Source organism: Diadema antillarum, unplaced genomic scaffold (genome assembly GCF_040938485.1).
Source record: "Diadema antillarum isolate AM-2024a unplaced genomic scaffold, OU_Dant_1.0 seq00000693_RagTag, whole genome shotgun sequence".
NCBI lineage: Eukaryota > Metazoa > Echinodermata > Echinoidea > Diadematoida > Diadematidae > Diadema > Diadema antillarum.
Window position 1 is genome coordinate 3983941 of NW_027271598.1, and position 18082 is coordinate 4002022.

The 18082-nt window shown below is 37.2% G+C and overlaps 1 protein-coding gene across 2 annotated transcripts in view; it reads right to left on the reverse strand.

Moving 5' to 3' along the window:
- LOC139737422 (tyrosine-protein kinase TXK-like) overlaps positions 1-18082 on the reverse strand; it is a 76236-nt gene that overhangs the window by 28879 nt on the left and 29275 nt on the right. For both annotated transcript variants that reach the window (XM_071648096.1, XM_071648097.1), the window contains exons 4-7: positions 17090-17192; positions 15799-16001; positions 12694-12783; positions 11291-11418 (exon numbers count right to left, since the gene is read on the reverse strand). In XM_071648096.1, the coding sequence (XP_071504197.1) occupies positions 11291-11418; positions 12694-12783; positions 15799-16001; positions 17090-17192 (524 nt within the window). The remainder of the gene's footprint in view (positions 1-11290; positions 11419-12693; positions 12784-15798; positions 16002-17089; positions 17193-18082) is intronic.

An 18082-nucleotide genomic window follows, 5' to 3' on the forward strand; every position in this document is an offset into this window, starting at 1 on the left:
AATGTGCTCTTTATTTTTCTCTCAATAATCTCTTCTCAATTTGTACATGTATTCTTGAAAGGGACACTACAGGGCCAAATTTGTGATCTTTTTACGCCTATATCTACCTCAAATTTAAGTGGGACTGCAATGATTTCATGAACTATTTCGTCTGTAGGGGCTGATCTTTTAGGATGCACATGCCAGAAGGGGTTGAAAATGCATCCCTATTTTTCTCCCGATTAATCTTAATTCACAGTTTGTGCATGCATTCTTGAAAGGTACAAGACACGACCGAATTCATGATCCTTTTTGCACCTATCTCTACCTCAAATATCAGCAAGATTGCAATGATGTCATGTATCATTTTGACTGTAATCTTTCATGATGCACGCGCCAGAAAGGGGTTGTAAATGCATTCTTTATTTTTCTCCCAATAATCTCTTCGCATTTTGTGCATGTATTCTTGAAAGGTACAAGACAGGGCTGAATTCGTGACCTTTTTTGTGCCTACGTATCTCTACCTCAAATTTAGCGGCATTGCAATGATTTCATGAATTATTTCAGCTGTAGGGCCTGATCTTTTATGATTCACATGCCGGAAGGGGTTGAAAATATGTCCATATTTTTCTCCCAATAATCTCTTCACATTTTGTGCATGCGTTCTTGAAAGGTAAAAGACAAAACCGAATTCATGATCCTTTTTGCACCTATCTCTACCTCATATATGAGACCATTCTGAATGAATGAAAATATTCTTTTGTGAAATGCTGTGTAAATGAAAATGAATACAATCAGATCTATTACACATTAGCAACAAGTAGATTAACATGTGTTACTTAACTTGTGCATACGTTGTATATTAAAGGGATAGTTTAGTATTGGTGGAGATGAGAATTTGGCTTTGAACTTTTTTCGAGATACCAGGAAACCACGTATGAAATAGTACAGAGTATACCATTCTAGGAGGAATTCAAAGTTTATTTGATGAAAATCTGTTTTGGTATGGCTGAGGCACCCAAAACAAAGTAAAACAAAGCAACTGTAATAAAAGCTGGCTTCCACCTTTTATTAGGATTGCTCTTTTTGGATATCTCAGCCATTTCAAAACCAATTTTCATCAAATAAATACTGAATTCCTCTTAATATGACATGCTCTTTCATATTTCAGAAAAGTTTCTCATTATCTCACCAAAAAATGTTAGAAATCTGAAGTTAGGTCTCAACCAAAACTGTACAATCCCTTCGATCATATTATATCACATTCTATATTCTCTATATTACAGGATCTCATTAGATATTTTGACACATATACATTTATATATAACCCAACAGGACATCTTCATATCATTATCAGAAGTATTAAAAAATGTTGAATATGGCAGAAGTTCTTTTTTTTTTTTACGGTCATCTCTGTTGGTTTTTTTGCTAGATTTTCTCACAAATTCAAATACCCGGCATGTCAATGCTGAGATAATTTTCTTTTGAATCAGTATCATCATTATTAATTTTGATGAGGTTACCATACCAAAATTGAGATTAAATGTGAAATATTCAAATCTACAAAGTTTACTTGTAATGTCTATGTATGGTAACCTTTTTTGCAGTTTAGAATTGACATGACCATGCTCTTATCAACTCCATTTTCTATGAAATTTTGATATGCTGTGGCAGAGACAACAAGCTTTCCTAAATAAACAATGTTCTGATCAGATGCCAGATCACTGTGAAACAAAATCAAATAAAGTGAATCTTGTAATATAAAATGTGATTGTTTTATGTGTTTTCTCTGTGACTGTCAGTATTAAAGGTCCTGTTTACCTTTGGGAACAGTGATTTTAAAAATCTTCAAGATATCACATTTGATGCATATGTGTAGGTCTGTTGTATCACAAAATATCCTACCATATAAAATGTTCAATATAAAGCCTAGAAATAGAATATAAGGAGATATCCATATTTTTCTCATTAAACCGTAACTGTAGACGGTTTAGTCAGGCAACATTTTTATTATAACTTTTGTTCAAGTTTTGTGTATTTAACAATACTTAACATTGATTATACGGATTCAAATTTTTACAGTGGTTGTTTCTATCCCAAACTCACATTTCTGAACTATTTTAAAGCACTAATGCTGGGTTTTTGTTTCATCTGCAAATGGTAAATTATGCCTTATGGCTTTAATAACTATGAGACAAATCACCCCCAATCACAGATGCGCACCTCCCCGAAGCAGGTATCCCATCTCATATATAGATGTTAGATTTACAACCAGCCAGCCTGACTTCGTAGCCCGACTTGAAGTTGGTTAACTTGAACTCTACGAGTCCAAAGGGAGTTAAACTTTAGACCTAAGGTTAAAGGTCCTATTTACCTTTGGGAACTGTGATTTAAAAATTTTCAAGATATATTATTTCATGCATATGTATACAGAGGTACATTGTAGGTCTAAAGCCTAAAATATAAGAAGATATCTGTATTTTTCTAAAAAAACCATAACTGTAGACGGTTTAGTTTGGAAACATTTCTATTATAACTATTGTTCACATTTTGTATATCTAACAATACTCAACATCGATTTTACCGATTCAGATATTTACAGTGGTTTTTTTTCAATCCTTAACTCACATTTTAGAACTATTCTAAACCACTATATGCTGGGTTTTTCTTTCATCTGCAAATGGTAAATTATGCCTTTCAATAGTGAATGCGATCTCAGGTCACTAACTAAATATCATCTTCCAATCTATACTTCTGACTTTCAATCTTCATTGTCAACTGCAAATCTGTCATCATTGGTTACACGAGCAATTTTTCTCATCACTGATGGTGTGCTTTCATAAACGATGAGAAACCAGTGTGAACATACCCAAAGATACTGCTGTACACAGAGTCGTATGTGAACACACATGCGGAATGTTGAAGTAAGACGATACAAGGCAGTAAAGTTCCTTCAAGATGAGACAATATAAGGCAGCAAAGTTCCTTGTGGCAAACAACAAATGGTTAATTTCTATAGGCATTTCCTTCTCCCTACCTCTCTCTCCTCCTCCTTGCCCCCCCCCCCCCCCCATTGGCAAACTGACACCAGAGAGAAATGTGGCCAAGAAAAACTTGATCTAAAGACTAACGGGCAGGGTTTGATGATGAATTGGGTCATCCAATATCATCCAATGCTTTGAGTCACAACTTTACAAATTTATGCCCATGGGAAGGAATCCACTTCCACACAAGATTATAGGAAAATAGAATATCGCATAATACCAACAGAAAGAAGGCTTGATACACCATCGTTTTAGACTCCCTCTCCTTGATAAGATGAAACAGACGATCCTTAAAGGAAAAATCCAGTCCAAATATAAGTTAGTCTGATAAGAAAGAGTAAAATATTACAAGTTCAACATATAATTTTGATTGAAATCAGATGTGAAATAAGGAAGCTATGACACTTTGAAGTTTTGCTATTTTGGGGGAAAACAGTTCTTGAACACTCAATATGAATATGCAAATGGAAAAGTGAGCATGTCATTCCCTCACAACTTACCATACATAGTTTATAAATAGAATTGTGAAATTTCCAGTTTTTCATTTAAACACAATTATGCCCGAGGCTCATACAAGTGTAACGTTTTGTTTCACACTTCAATGACAAGAAACACTGAATTTTCGTCATCTTTTTTTTTGTACACTATTAATGGGAAATTGCGAGGGTATGACATGGTTAGATCACTCATTTGCATGTATTCATACCCATTGTACAAGAACTGTGTTGGAAAAATGATCAAAACTTCAAAATTTCATAACTTCCTTTTTTCATCCAATTTCAGTCAAATTTCTACTGTTGAACTCATAAAATCTTACTTTTTTTATCAGACTAACTTACAATTGTATATTTGGACTGGATTTCCTCTTTAAAGGGTAAGTCCACCTTCATAGACATGTGACTTGAGTGAATGCAGCAATATTGGTGAGGAAAATAGGACACTGTTCATAAGTTATGAATTTTTAAAGTTTCTGCTCAGTAACTGCTGGATGAGAAGACTACTACAGGTTGTGATGTCAGATGTGTACAATGATATAAAGAACATACAAAGAAAATTCAACATATTTTCACTTTTCTCTCATAAGAAAAGAAAAATGGACTGTCCTCTTTCAGAAGGTAGGGGGAATAATATTACCCTTAACATAAGTCAGTGGCAAGTCAAGAAAATGTGCACTTTTTTAGAATTAAGGTTTTTGTGAAATTCTCTTTTATTTTCCTGTATATCCTTCGAAGCATGTGACATCATACACTGTAGTGATCTTCTCATCCAGCAGTGACTGCGCAGAAACTTTGAAAATTCATAACTTTTGAACGGATTGTCAAATTTTCCCAAAATTTTCACTGATGTGTTCTACTAAAATTGCTGCTTTCACTCAATCCATGTGTATATTATGAAGGTGGAATTGTCCTTTAAAAAGTAAACAATAGCAGGGCTGCAAAATTCAACATCATGATGTCCGCTGGTAAGTTGATTTCTGGCATGAAATTTGTATATTCTTCTTTAACTGACACTGTATTTGGCCAAATACTGCCAGTAGCCATAAGATATAGCACTGATGTACCAGTTTGAAGGATGTTTTGCCAGACGCACGGACTGTTGGAATATTGGAGTGATACAATGTGTTTTCAAAACAAATATTACGTCAGCCAGTCGATGGTCAGTGTTATCGATGGAAATGTGACTTCCTCGTCCTTGCCATTGTTGCGCAGGTATATTTAGCCAGATTTAAAGGATGAAAGGTGAGCACTTATCTTTTATTTACTTTCATTTTGGATTAAGCCCATTCGCAAAAGGTGGAGAAGTGTAGCAGTACTTCTGTACTGTCTGGGGGAAGTACCCATACTTATTCCTCTTCATGTCATTTGCCATAAAACAGGCAATTAACCTTTGTCATCTTATAAACAGCTTCTATATGATATCTAGTAACATGCTTATACTGGAACAGACCTTGAGATACAAATTGTACTGCTGGGTTAAAGCTTTATGGCAAGAATAGAGAAATGAGTGGATACAAATGCAGTGCCTTCTCTACCACAAGTAAAACATGTTTGGCTTCCTGGCAACTTTGAATTTATGTTGTGAGAATTTAAATGTTAAAGGGTGTGTACAGTTCTGGTTGAGGTGAGGATTTAGCTTTTAACGTTTTGCGAGATATTCAGAAACCACTCTATGAGATGTCAAAGAGCATGCAATTCCAAGGGGTATCAAAAGTTATTTGATAAAAATCGGTTTTGAAATGGCTGAGATATCCAAAAACAAGGTGAAACAAAGAGATCCTAATAAAAGGCGTGGCCTGTCACCTTTTATTATTATCACTTATTTTTTTGGATATCCTAGCCATTTGAAAACCAATTTTCATTGAATAAACGTTGAATCCTTCTTGAAATTACATGCTCTTTTATATTTCATAGGAGGTTTCTCACAATCTCACTTAGGAATGTTCAAAACATGAATCCCCACCTCAACCAGTTCTGTACAGTCCCTTTAGAAGTAAAATTACTCTCCTTTGCAGAGCTACCACTGAATATCTTATGTAGCCTTCTGTGTTCTCATTTGTCTCTCAGTCTCAATCTCTTATCACGGCCAACATTCACACTTGTCCCTCTCTCCTCTTAAAAGCTTTTTTGAGGACAGAACACGGGCAACTGCTTCAAAAGTCATTAAGACGATGGCCACTTACTACTCAAACAATTATCCCACCAGCTGACTGGTCAAGTAGTTACGACCTCCACACATTGTGTGCATGCGCATAATTATGTGATCCAAACAGTCGTGTGCAGCACTATCCTCTTGGATTTGTCCTCAACCCAGTACTTATGCCAGGAACAAGCATACAAGGCTTTCTTCTGAAGTGTTCCCCCACTAAAATTTGAGGGGAAAACCCCCTCCTTGCAGGGTTTTCTATAAAAGGACATGGTCTGCCGATGGTGTGTGAATGCAGCGGATGACTCACCCCGGGCCGGTGGGTGGATCCAGTCAACGACGCTAACGTGTTGACAGAGAGAATAAGACAAATCTCTGCCACACATTTACTGACACCTGATCCCAATCTAGAGTTAGCCCCAACCAGCATGAATGACAGCTCCTTACGTCACTGAATCCTAATAATAACTCTTCCCCCTTCGTCTTTAACCCATTGAGGATGAGTCCCGAGTATACTCGGGCAGGTGTCTATGAGAAATGAATGTTATAGCAAAATCAGCCTGTCCTCAATGGGTTAAACACATACAGTGCACTGCCATTATGATTAATATAGGTACAACAAAATTCCAGTTACGATGAAGTAAAAATTCAGGCTCCATCATTATCCCCTCTATTTTTTTTTTTTCTTTGGGCAGTTATAATCATGGAATTTCGATAACGAAAGAAAGCTGCCAGTCCTTAGGACTTCGTTATAACACTAACAGGAGTCGACTGTACTATATGCAGCCCTATCACAAGGAGGAAGTGGTTAACCACGTTCCCAACAACCTTTCTTGCTTGCATCATCTTTCAGCAGGAGTTAAAGTTACTGGGACTACATGCAGTCAACCGTGCTCAAGTCGACCTCGCATAAATCGAATAATTGCCCAAGTCGAAGGTCTTATCAAGTCCTCTTCTCTTTATATTCTATCGATTTTAATCCCTCATAAGCCGAATTTTGAAACTATTTCTTCTGCCCAAATAGATTTGACTTAAATAGGAAAGGCTGACTGTATCACAAGCCTAGTAATACTAAACTTATCAATGTGTGTAGAACATGGTCATATAACCCAATTATGGTCAGATGATTTTGTGATTTGTAATTTGCGAGGCAACATTGTCACTAAACTATGAAGTACAGCGTTCTATTTGGAGACATACAAACTGAATACATCTTCACTTCATCCAGTACGCACATGTAGTGTTGTTTCTGGGAAATATGCAAAAATTTAATATATATGCATGTATGAAACTTTGTAATTCCATGTAATTCCAAATCTTTTCAATTTTTTGAATAAATTGAATAAAACTAAATGTATATTTTTTGAACAAATTGAATAAAACTAAGTATTTTTTCCATTCCATTTAATAAACTTGACTCGTCTCAGAGACAATGGAGTGGAGATTCCCTTTAAATCTTGAGTGGTCAGGCTGGCTTAGAGAAAGGCTGGACAAGACTAGCACAAACTGTCTTGTCCTCATTTACTCACTCTTCTAGTCAGTGTGACTCATGCTATAGTCTCTACATGAAAAGGCCTAGTTCTCAAAGTGCTTATGATTGTCTCATACACTAAATGGATAAATACTTTGGAGCATTTCAAAGGTCCAGTTTACCTTTGGGAGCAGTGATTTTAAAAAAAAGTGCAAGATATCACTTTTGATGCATATGTGTTGGTCAGGTGTATCACAAAACATCCTACCATATAAAATTTTTGCAATAAAGCCTTGAATATAAGGAGATGCCATTGTTTTTCTCATTAAACCATAACTGTAGATGGTTTAATCTGGAAACATTTTTATCATAACCATTGTTCACATTTGTCACATATTAACAATACTTAATATCAATCATACTGGTTCATATGTTTAGATTAGTTGTTTCTATCCATAACTGACATTTTAGAACTATTTTGAAACACTATGGTTTTGGTTTAATCTGCAAATGGTAAATTATGCCTTTAAAACCAATATGTGTACTTGCCGTTTTGCAATCTGTGCATCTTGTACTGAGTGCACTGTTCTCTTTGCTTAGTGACATCATTTCCGTCCTACTTCAATGGTTTTATGTTTTGGTCTTTACAACTGCAAAGTTTATTTTCTTAATTTTTAACATGTGCATGTATATGAAAAAAAAAATGCACAGGTATGAGACCTATAACTCATGGTGCCCATCATAATATTGTCTCTTGTTTTATGTAGACCTTTGGTTTATTAGTTTGTTGTTGTTGTTGTTCTGTTTTTGTAACAAAACTTGTAATGGCTGTACAAACTTCACCTTTGTGCTAGTCCTTTATTGTTATCAGTATAGGATAAGAGTATTAAAGCATGAATGGGTCTATCTAGAACTTAGTTAGTCTTGTACAACACACTCAAGAAATTAATAGACAAAATGAGGTCTATGGACTGTATGCACATTCTCATTTTTTTTAAATCAAATCTTCCAAACGTCTCACTTATGCTGAAACAAGCTGACATAAAAAGACCACGGTCCCACTGCATACAAAATGTAGAGTGGTATAGCTAAGATTAGATATAGAATATCATAACTAAGAACCTGTATACTGGATTCGAAATGCATTGAACGTCAAGGTCAAGATGAGTTTTAATGTCAGATTTCAATGTTTACTCAACATGTCTTTGTAATCGAAACTGAAATGTGAATTTTTGCAGCTTTCACAGCTTGTTTCCTTGTCTCAATCAATGCAGATATTGAGTGTGTTTGTTCGATCTAATGCTTATCGGGAAGACTTTGTGCATTGGTACAATGTGCTATTAAATGCCATTCTAAATCTCTCAAAAGACCCACAGTGTGCAGTAGGCACATGAAACCATGTCCACTCTTTTTGTATCATGTTCCTTGTACAGTACTCTCCACTTTAAATAACTGCATGGGATCAGTAAGCGCAGATTTGACCTCATTAAGTAGAGTGGTTGCTCAAGAGGTAAAAAAAGATCATGTTATTGCATTCATGAGTTAAGCATTAATTCAAATCCTAGTTTCTGCCCATTTAAAAGCAGGCAGACAAGTGACTAATACCTCATTATGCTGAGACTACTGTTCTATTATGGTACTGCATTAGGGAAGGAAAAATATCAACTACAAGGATGATTAAAGTCTGAAAGAGTTAGAATACAAAAATGAAATTTGAGAGATGATGTCTAAGTGGCGCTCTTGTGGTAGAAACCAGAACATGACACACATTTCTGTTATGCTTTCTAAAAAGGAAATCCGGTGCCTGTACATGGTCACCAGTAATTATTCCTCTTTCTCATTTTTCTGCATGCATTCATTTCTAGCTAATATCGTATGAAATATTCTCTTAGAATTTCATCAACCAATCTGAAAATGTTCCTTTTTTGTAAAATATCAAAGAAAACGTAGATAAGATTGATGTACTTTTCCATAAAGTGCACTGGACTCCGTGGTAGACGAAGACAGTTGAAACAGATTCCTATTAAAATCTGCACAGCAGGGGATTTTTTTCTGAATGTGAGGAAGGGGTGGGGGGGGGGGGGGGGCATTAGGACACAAAAGAGGTTCTTTGTCAAACTTGTTTAGTTACTGTGGTACCAGACTAGAAGGTCATTGACACTGCTAAAAAATATCGCTGGACTTCTTTTTTTTCCTTCAGGACTATCTACTGCTAAAAAAGTGGAAATTTTTGCGGTGTTGGAATTTCTGCATTTTGCACAAACAGAAGCCAGCGCGAAAATATCAATACGTTAATATTTTTACTTTCTATCATTACGGTCCAGTCGTTCATGTTTTGATTTTAAGATACTTTAATGACTGCAGCAATTGATTCACAGTCATGGTCTTAACATCAACACAAGATATTATGCATTGCCAGTTGGGGCTGGCTAGACATGATTTTGAGTCTTAAAGAAGAAATATACAGAAATAGACCTATTTCTTGCACACCTTGATTCAAAATGTTAATTGAACGGCATGCCAAATTTAAGATCAAACTAGAATTAAAGAGTTTCCTGTATGCCTTTCTTTCAATGCTTAACCTAGCTCCTAGTTACCTTAGATGACACAGTTAAAGCTGCATAAAAAAAAAACAAACAAAAACAAAGTCAGGAAAAATGTTCCCTTGCCTTTGTTACTTTTATGCTGCTATACTTCTACCATGCCACCCTCTCTTTTTGTCCTTAGTCCAGTGGTTCCAGCATCGGTCTCTCTATTCCCAACCCCCCCCCCCCAAAAAAAAAAATGTACATATGAGCATTGCCTATTACTAGTGTTAGAGCTACCGTACAACTACTATTGTTGCTGTTTCACTATTATCACCCTGCTCACACTACAAGTACCATAGGTACTGCCAGTGCTAATACTGTTTCTTAGCAACCGTTGTGGCCACAATCAACATTAGTCATCCACCGATGAGCCATTCTTCATTGTCATGTCAAATTTTGCTGATGTCAAAGGTAAAACCACATTACGATAAGAATATAGTGATCTGTTGCACACACAATCTTGTACATGTGCCTTATTTACTGACACATGTCTCCTCGTGCAGCTAGTTCTATCAAGATTTTAATGCACTGAACTTCATACAGTTCAGTGCATTACAGTCATGCATTGAATAATTACTTGAGCATACTTGTATGTTCTCAGACAGTACGGTAATGTTAGCTAGACTATGACACTCAACACTCCAGGCAATATCATCTTACAGGACTGGGGAGTCTACAACATCATGAACATACAGTGTGTTTTCTTTGAAAATAAGACAACAAAGCATGAAAAACACTGCAGTTTTTCTTAATTACCCACATGTTATTCTAAGCACTTTTTTGCTTGGTATACTCCCCCTCCCCCCCATGTGCTGTTGGCGACAGAGAAACAAATATTAGTAAAACGACTGAAATGACCTAAACACTTCATCTAGTGGGTAACTGCAATTTCTGATATTGATGCCCATTAACCCGTTAAGGATGAGTCCCAAGAATACTTGGGCAGGTGTCTATGGGCAATGTGTGTTGTAGCATAATCAGCCCATCCTCAATGGGTTAAGAGTCAATACACCTTATAGGTGCCGAATCCATGATGGAATTAACTAGGAGGGGGCATATGGAGGGTCAATTTACAAATGATGCACAGGTCTACGCACGTCAGTAGGAATTGTGTGCATATTGCCAAAGGTGACTGGGGAATCGTTTATCCCACAAGACACAGCCAAATGGGTTCCGACTATCATGTGTCCATAATTATTGATGCATGGCAAATTTATTGGCAGCAGATTACTTCCTTTTGGCTTGCCACAGATGCGTGGCTAGCCATACTGTGCATTTAGTAGGCCTACATTACTGGATGCATTATTAAAGTTCTGAATGCACGTCTAGCTATAGGACAATTGCTACAAGTGCACAAACTCTTGCTGCAAGTGCGCAATTAATAGCAGGTTTACAGTGTCCATCGTCAGTGATAGCAATAATCCATTGATATAGGCCGTCAGTGATTGCCATAATCAATTGATATAGAACAGGCAGCCAGGAAAAACCAACACACAGTTCTCAACTGATGGGACTGAAGAATTCTCTCAACCTGCTCTATGAAATGCATTGTGTCAGAGACTTACCCATTTTTACATCGAACCTTCCACCAATATTCCCGTGAGTTGTCTAGTAATGTGTACTCCATGCCTCGCTTCAATGGAATGTCAATATTCTCGATTGGGTCGTAGTCATACTTGGCTATTAGTATCACCTGCGCAGGGCAATAGTCATGAAGGGAAAATATTACATGAAAATACATTGTAATAATGCTGCCAACTACAATCTATCTATGGGAAAACAAATATTCATATAATCTGCTTCAACACATAAATGCATTTCAGTCCCTAATACCAGCTTAAAACAATCTCAACCCGTTCAAGACTAGACCCAAATATACTCGGGCAGGAGTCTATAGGGAAAATGCATGTAGCAAAATCAGTTTGTCCTCAACAAGTAAAGTTCTCAGAATTCCCATGTAAACCTCTCCCTGTCCTTGTCTGCATAAACTCATAAAAAGTTTTGAAAAGTTTTAAAGAGTAGTATACCGGTGTTACTAGTGTTCATTCACATTGATGATGCAAAAATACACATCAGGACACCCATCTTTTCAGCAATGTTGTAATTGACATGTGCACATACAATATATGTGTTATACACGAGACATGTCAATCTTCCATTGACGCGCAGACAAATCTTTTCACAAATACATACATGTACTTGAGGGAATATGACAGTGGGTTTCCAATACCCAGGGTCACCCTTGTTCTTTTTTCTGCCCTGATAAAGCTAGACGTCCTTGCAAACAAACAAAATCAAACAAACATATCACACACAACCTTTTGGTGATAGCATCTCAAACTAATAGCAATACAAATTTGCAGTTTCCAACCGGAGCCCTAGTTCACAAGGAAACAATACTGTAAAAGTGGAAATTAATAAATTGAACTGACAAATTTCAAGTATCTTAAATTTCATGAACAGTCATGCCAATTGAGTAAGCAGCTCATCAGTACAACAGCAGTTAAGGGTTTTGACAGCACATACTGTACATGTACTATGGTAAAAGGAACCTATTCTACATTACCAAAGCAAATTCACTCACACTATAGGACCAGCAAACGTGAAGAAAACTACAAACAACATAGCAGTTATACCCCTACAATATACCTACACTTGTACCTTGAAGTCAAAGACATTACATAATACTGTTACAAGCAAAACATTCGCAAGCTTTTATTTTTCACACAAGTTTCATGTTGCATGGAATGTGCAAAAAAGTGTCCACTTTTACATTATCTGGCAGTAATACCAATCTTGGGACTACTAGAGGGGCGGATCCAGGAATTCCGTAAAGGGGAGGCGCCTCTAGGAAATTAAAGGGGGCACAAATGCCCACCCCCCCCCCCCCCCCCCCCCCCATTTTTCCTTTTTATTTCTTCTGTTTTAATCTGCCACTGTACTACAGACCCATCAGATGGCTACTCACCTTTGGTCTCTCTTGAACAGGTGGGGTGGGGACAGGTGGCTTGGGGCGTAGCCTGTAAGGCTGGCTGTGTTGAGAAGCTGGTGACTTTGGCTGTAATCGACAAAAAAAAAAAACCAAACACACACACAACATGATAGAAGCACATAATTAATGATTCCTATATATTGTAAAAGTGGAAATTTTTGCGGTGTTGAAATTTTCGCGCATTTCGCGCAACCAGAAGCTAGCGCGAAAATAAGAGCACGCGAATATTTTTGCATGGCATGTGTTCCCGTTGTCGATGTCTTGATTCCACAGAATTAAAAACATGCAAAACTCTTCTTACCCGGCCAAGCGCGAAAAATTAGTAACGCGAAAATATCCACTTCTACAGTAGCCCTAAGCTCTAAGAAGCTAGTGACATTGGTATTGTATTGATAGAGAACAAAAGGGCAGAGAATGATAGAGTGAGAGAGGAAGACAGAGGAAACTTACCGTATAAGCTGTCATTTTCGCATACAGATATTTCGCGAATTAGAAGGTCACAGACATTTTCACAAGATGTTTTTTTCGAGATTTGACACCAAGACTATCGTAAATGCACTATTACCCTAGCATATGGTAACATTTTCGTGTGCTGTTGAATTGGAGGCCTATCAGCGATTCGTAAAATCTGTGAAAATTAAACCCTCACAAAAGTAACAGCTTATACAGTAAGGGGTGGCTAGTCTTGTTTGATATGTATATAAGGGGGATATAATTCTATGGATAATCTATCATAATCTGCTTTGTTGAAAATAGCATTATACACGGATATCAAGTAAAGTGAGAAAATTGCTACTCAATGATAAAGCTGACTTCCAATTATCTGAGTGAAGTCAACCACAACTGCAAATTGCATAAAGTAATGATGCCAGCACCTCAGAACTCTCTTGAATGTTTGTATGAGAAGATCTATTGTTTCTTTAAAGGCTTTTGGTTGATAATTTAGCAACTATAACAGACTACCCTTTTACAATGTTATTGATAGGCTTTACCAACTCTTAACTATCTGATGCCATGGATGTTATCCTTTCTTTGTAATTCATGTCAACAACAAAGATAACAACAACAACAACAACAACAACAACAACAAAAGAAAGTTAGTGAAGGCTGTGTTCACGTCCATGTGAAACGTGTGATGCAATGACATCATCCCCTTAGCTACAATGTACCCTCTGTAGTTGGTATCACCGGTACATGAAGGAGTTGTGGCCAAGATCACTATCTCATAAAAACATGTGAAACCACAATATCCTGTAATTTTCCAATTTCAAGTAACTTCCACTGTTCAGATTGTTTGATATCAGTCTACTTATTGCAGTCAATTTGAAGAATTTGCTTTGACACAGAAATTCATTTTCCTGACCTGATGGATTCACGCAGGATATGTTTATGTCCCTCCAATTTTCAATGAAAGCAGTCATCACTGTTGAAGACATTTGTATTGGAAGCCAGAGAAAATATAAGCACCTGCTGTAATTTATCGCTGTTACCTTTAGTAGCTCTAACATTGTGTTAACAAAACATTTTTAATCACTGATAGCACTAAATTGTTTAAGAATGTATTTTCTCATTGTAATCCCTTCTAAATGAGGGTCTGAATACAACCACTCATGGGAAATAGATTTCAAGTGGGTTATTTTAAGTTCAGTGCTAGTGCTAGTGTCGGTGCTATCTCAACACCAGCACTAGTAATAATCCTGAAATTGAAATTTCAGTGCTTACAGGTTGACCTTAAAATCACATGGGTCTGGATGATAGTGTTGTGCCAAGTGTTTAATGTCTTCTGTTAAACAAAACTACACTATTTGCGGTGCCATTTTGCATGCTCTTTCCCCTGCTGGCTAGCACCAGAGCCTGTAGTTACTGTCTAATTTGTGATTTCAAGTTTGGAGTGGGTGTTCACACTGCCATATGTGTGATATCCACTATTCATGCCCATGCATGCACTTAACCCATTCCATACTGACTTCTGAAATGCCCATCATATAGACTTAATATGCAGGCCATCAGATTCCCGTATGGAACAAGTTAACCCCCACTCATCTGCAGTACCAGTATATGCTACTGTATGTGCATCACCTATGAATGCTAATGCATTTGTCACACATGGAATGTAAAACGAACACTCTAGACATTGGTCACATAAATCTGAGTCTCAGACTTATAATGAAAGGTTTAAGCAGTTCTTTTAGAAAGAGAAAGTAAATTCCCACATACTAGGATGTGTTGACACATTTTTGATACATGAGATCCTTGCTGGCTTTTAATTTCGCTATGGTATTAAGCGATTTCACTGACCTGCAAATAAGAACATTGGCATTTGAATTGGCAACTGTGCTGGGAAAAAAGTGAAGTTAATGTTTTCTGTCAAATGATTACTCTTACACAGATACTCTCTCTCTACGTATTTATGTATATGTGTGAGTGCATGTATCTATGTATGTGTGTGTGTATGTATATATGTATGTATGTATGTATCTATCTATCTATCTATGATCTATCTATCTATACATCTATCCATATATCTACGTCTAAATATCAGTCTAAATATCTATCTAGTCATCTATTTATCCATCTGCCTATCAATCAAATGGAACGGTCCCTGTAAGCCTTCATGGAAACTCACAGGAAGTCAAACATGTCTTTCATTACATACTGCAATGCACATGAGTATCTTTAGCCAATTCGTGCTATATTAAATTGAATGGCGGAAATGAAGGAAGATCGGCTACAAAAAGCAAACTGCATCGTATAACACATTGCCAGTAAACTTATTCATACATGCTATAGACATTATTGATGATAAACTGATGACCATACAAGCTGCCCAGCACACACCCTGCACTGCAAGTATGTATATACCTGTGTATGAGTGACGGTGTGTGCATGTGTATGTGTGCGTGTATGAGTGTACGCTGGAGTATGTACAATTTGTATATGAACCTCACCAGCAAACACAGTAAACGCATTTCCTGTGCTGAATACATCCAACATGCAAACACAATAATGGAAAATAACTGATGGTGTGAACCATGACTGTGGATTTGTGCAGTGACGTGGTGGGCCCTCGCTTGCACTCACAGCTATAATGGGGGGCAGTGGTTGGCTCTGCTTCTTGCCATTCTGGCTTCGGGGGTACTGTTGTGGCTGCTGCTGCTGCTTCTGCTGCTTGAACGTGTCCTGACAACCGGGGGCGCCCTTGTGGTCCTGCTGGCAGCACGTCCATTTTGTCGTCCAGATACCATAATGATAGCGGTTATTGAGGTTGTGGTTGTTGCAGCACACTGAAAATGACGAGATTTGTTGATGGATTAAAAAGCAAGTCGAGACCAAAAAGTAACTATAATTTGCACATGTCACTTAAAGCAAATGGACGATTTAGATGCCAAGTGAAATGGAATCATTAGCAGAATACACAGTAAAGGGACTTTATGACACTTTTTCTTCTATTGCTACTTTGGTACTCTACAGGATCCATCACTCTGAATGTAGTGTTTAGGGTAGCCTCGAGGATTTTATATCAAATGACAGGTTTCAGAAAGATTTTTTTTTTTAAAGGCATAATGTGAAGATCACAAACAGTGTATGTAGGTTATCCTAAGACAATACTATATATGGTGGAGATGATGCCTGTCCGGTGATCAGGAGGTTGTGGGTTCGAGTCCCGCTCAAGTAGGTACGCCCATGATTTTTTATCATGGCTACTACTAAAACACTGATCAATTCAGTGCTTATTTACGTCGATGCAGGGCAATTTGTTAATCAGTTGCAATGAAAGCATCTCGATGGAAGAATTTCATGAATTTGAATACTATGATAGTTTCCTTCAACAAAGTGAAATGAGAATTGCCTTCATACAGTCCCGAGAACCAGAAGGGCATTACTGCATTCTAAGATTTGCGTGTAGATAAAACTAAACGATAAATTGTCATGAAATAAAAACTTCATTTAATCAAAAGTGGGTAGATTTATAAGCATTGTTCCAAATATAGGGTAAAATAGCACCCTTGCAGTTTTAATTAAATTTGATCATTTTACTCAAAATAAAAATAATTTACATTTGATGCCACAGTGCAGCGGAGATCGAGCTCTACAACATGATACCAATAACCCAATACCCCCAAAAATTGTAATAAAGCCCTTGTGGTTCTCATCCAATGATATATAGACTGTGTTGAAACTCCAAATTTGTTAAAGGCAAGCAATAGACCCTGTCTGCAGTGACCACAAGAACTGCCATGATGACTAAATCACCAAAAAAAATATCAGTTTCTAATGATAGCTCTGAGGCATTCCTCCAACTGTCATCAGGAATCTTTTCACTTCCAACGCATCTCTCATCCTATCTCCATGACGACTCGGCAGTACTTACATTGCCTCAGATCCTTGAGCCAATCTGTCTGTGCCTCTTTTGATTGTGGGAAGAAGTAGAGGGTGCATGTCCCATCTGAAGTACCCGGTTCCCCGTACATAATCTGCAGCATTCATGAATCAGAGAGGGGTAATGCAACTCAGCGTGTAATCTCTACACACAACAGCGCAAGTGGCTAAAATCGTGACTATCAATCATAGGCCTTGTGACAATCACACATGCATCACTTTCATACAGTCCAAACTGACAACCAAACAGTTTTTTACAGATATATTCACAAATGTTAAAGGCTGAAAAAATAGATATTGGTAATGTGAAAGACTCTTCCTCATGTGTCAAATATTGCATGAACCAAAAACATTAACAACATATCATGTTGAGACCATATTTTCACTTTAATGGTCTTACACCACTCAGGAACTGGATTGTTTCTTCAAATAATCACAGTTAAACACTACCACTGTCTAATAGGAAGACCTTTGAGAAGTGAAGGAAAGAAGGGGAATTACTGCAGACACTCACACACACACCTACACAAATGATACAGAACACTACACAAGTCAAATGTCACTTTACAAAGTGGTCAATGTGATGATCCCAAGTCATGTTCAAGCTGGCTTTAAGGGGAAGAGTAAAACTTGTACAATAGTAGCAAATAAAATCACTTAAAAAAAAAAATCCTGATCCAAAGACGGCTTTTACTCTTGTGTGTGAACGGGCTTTATAAGTGCATTTCTCGGGGCATTGTGAATGACAGTACACGGGGCATGGTGTTATATCTTCATCAACTTTTTGGAAAAAAAAAGAAAAAATGTGATGAGGATCTTCTTGAGAGCTGCAGTTCCAGTGGCTTTTAAGAATGCCAAGTTTGACTGATCTAAATGTAAAGTACCGGTAATGGCTAGTTCCATTTCAGAACACTTTCTTTGGGAAATGGCAGAAAAAGCACAGGAAAGCATTAAAGGGATGATACAGTATTGGTGGAGATGAGAA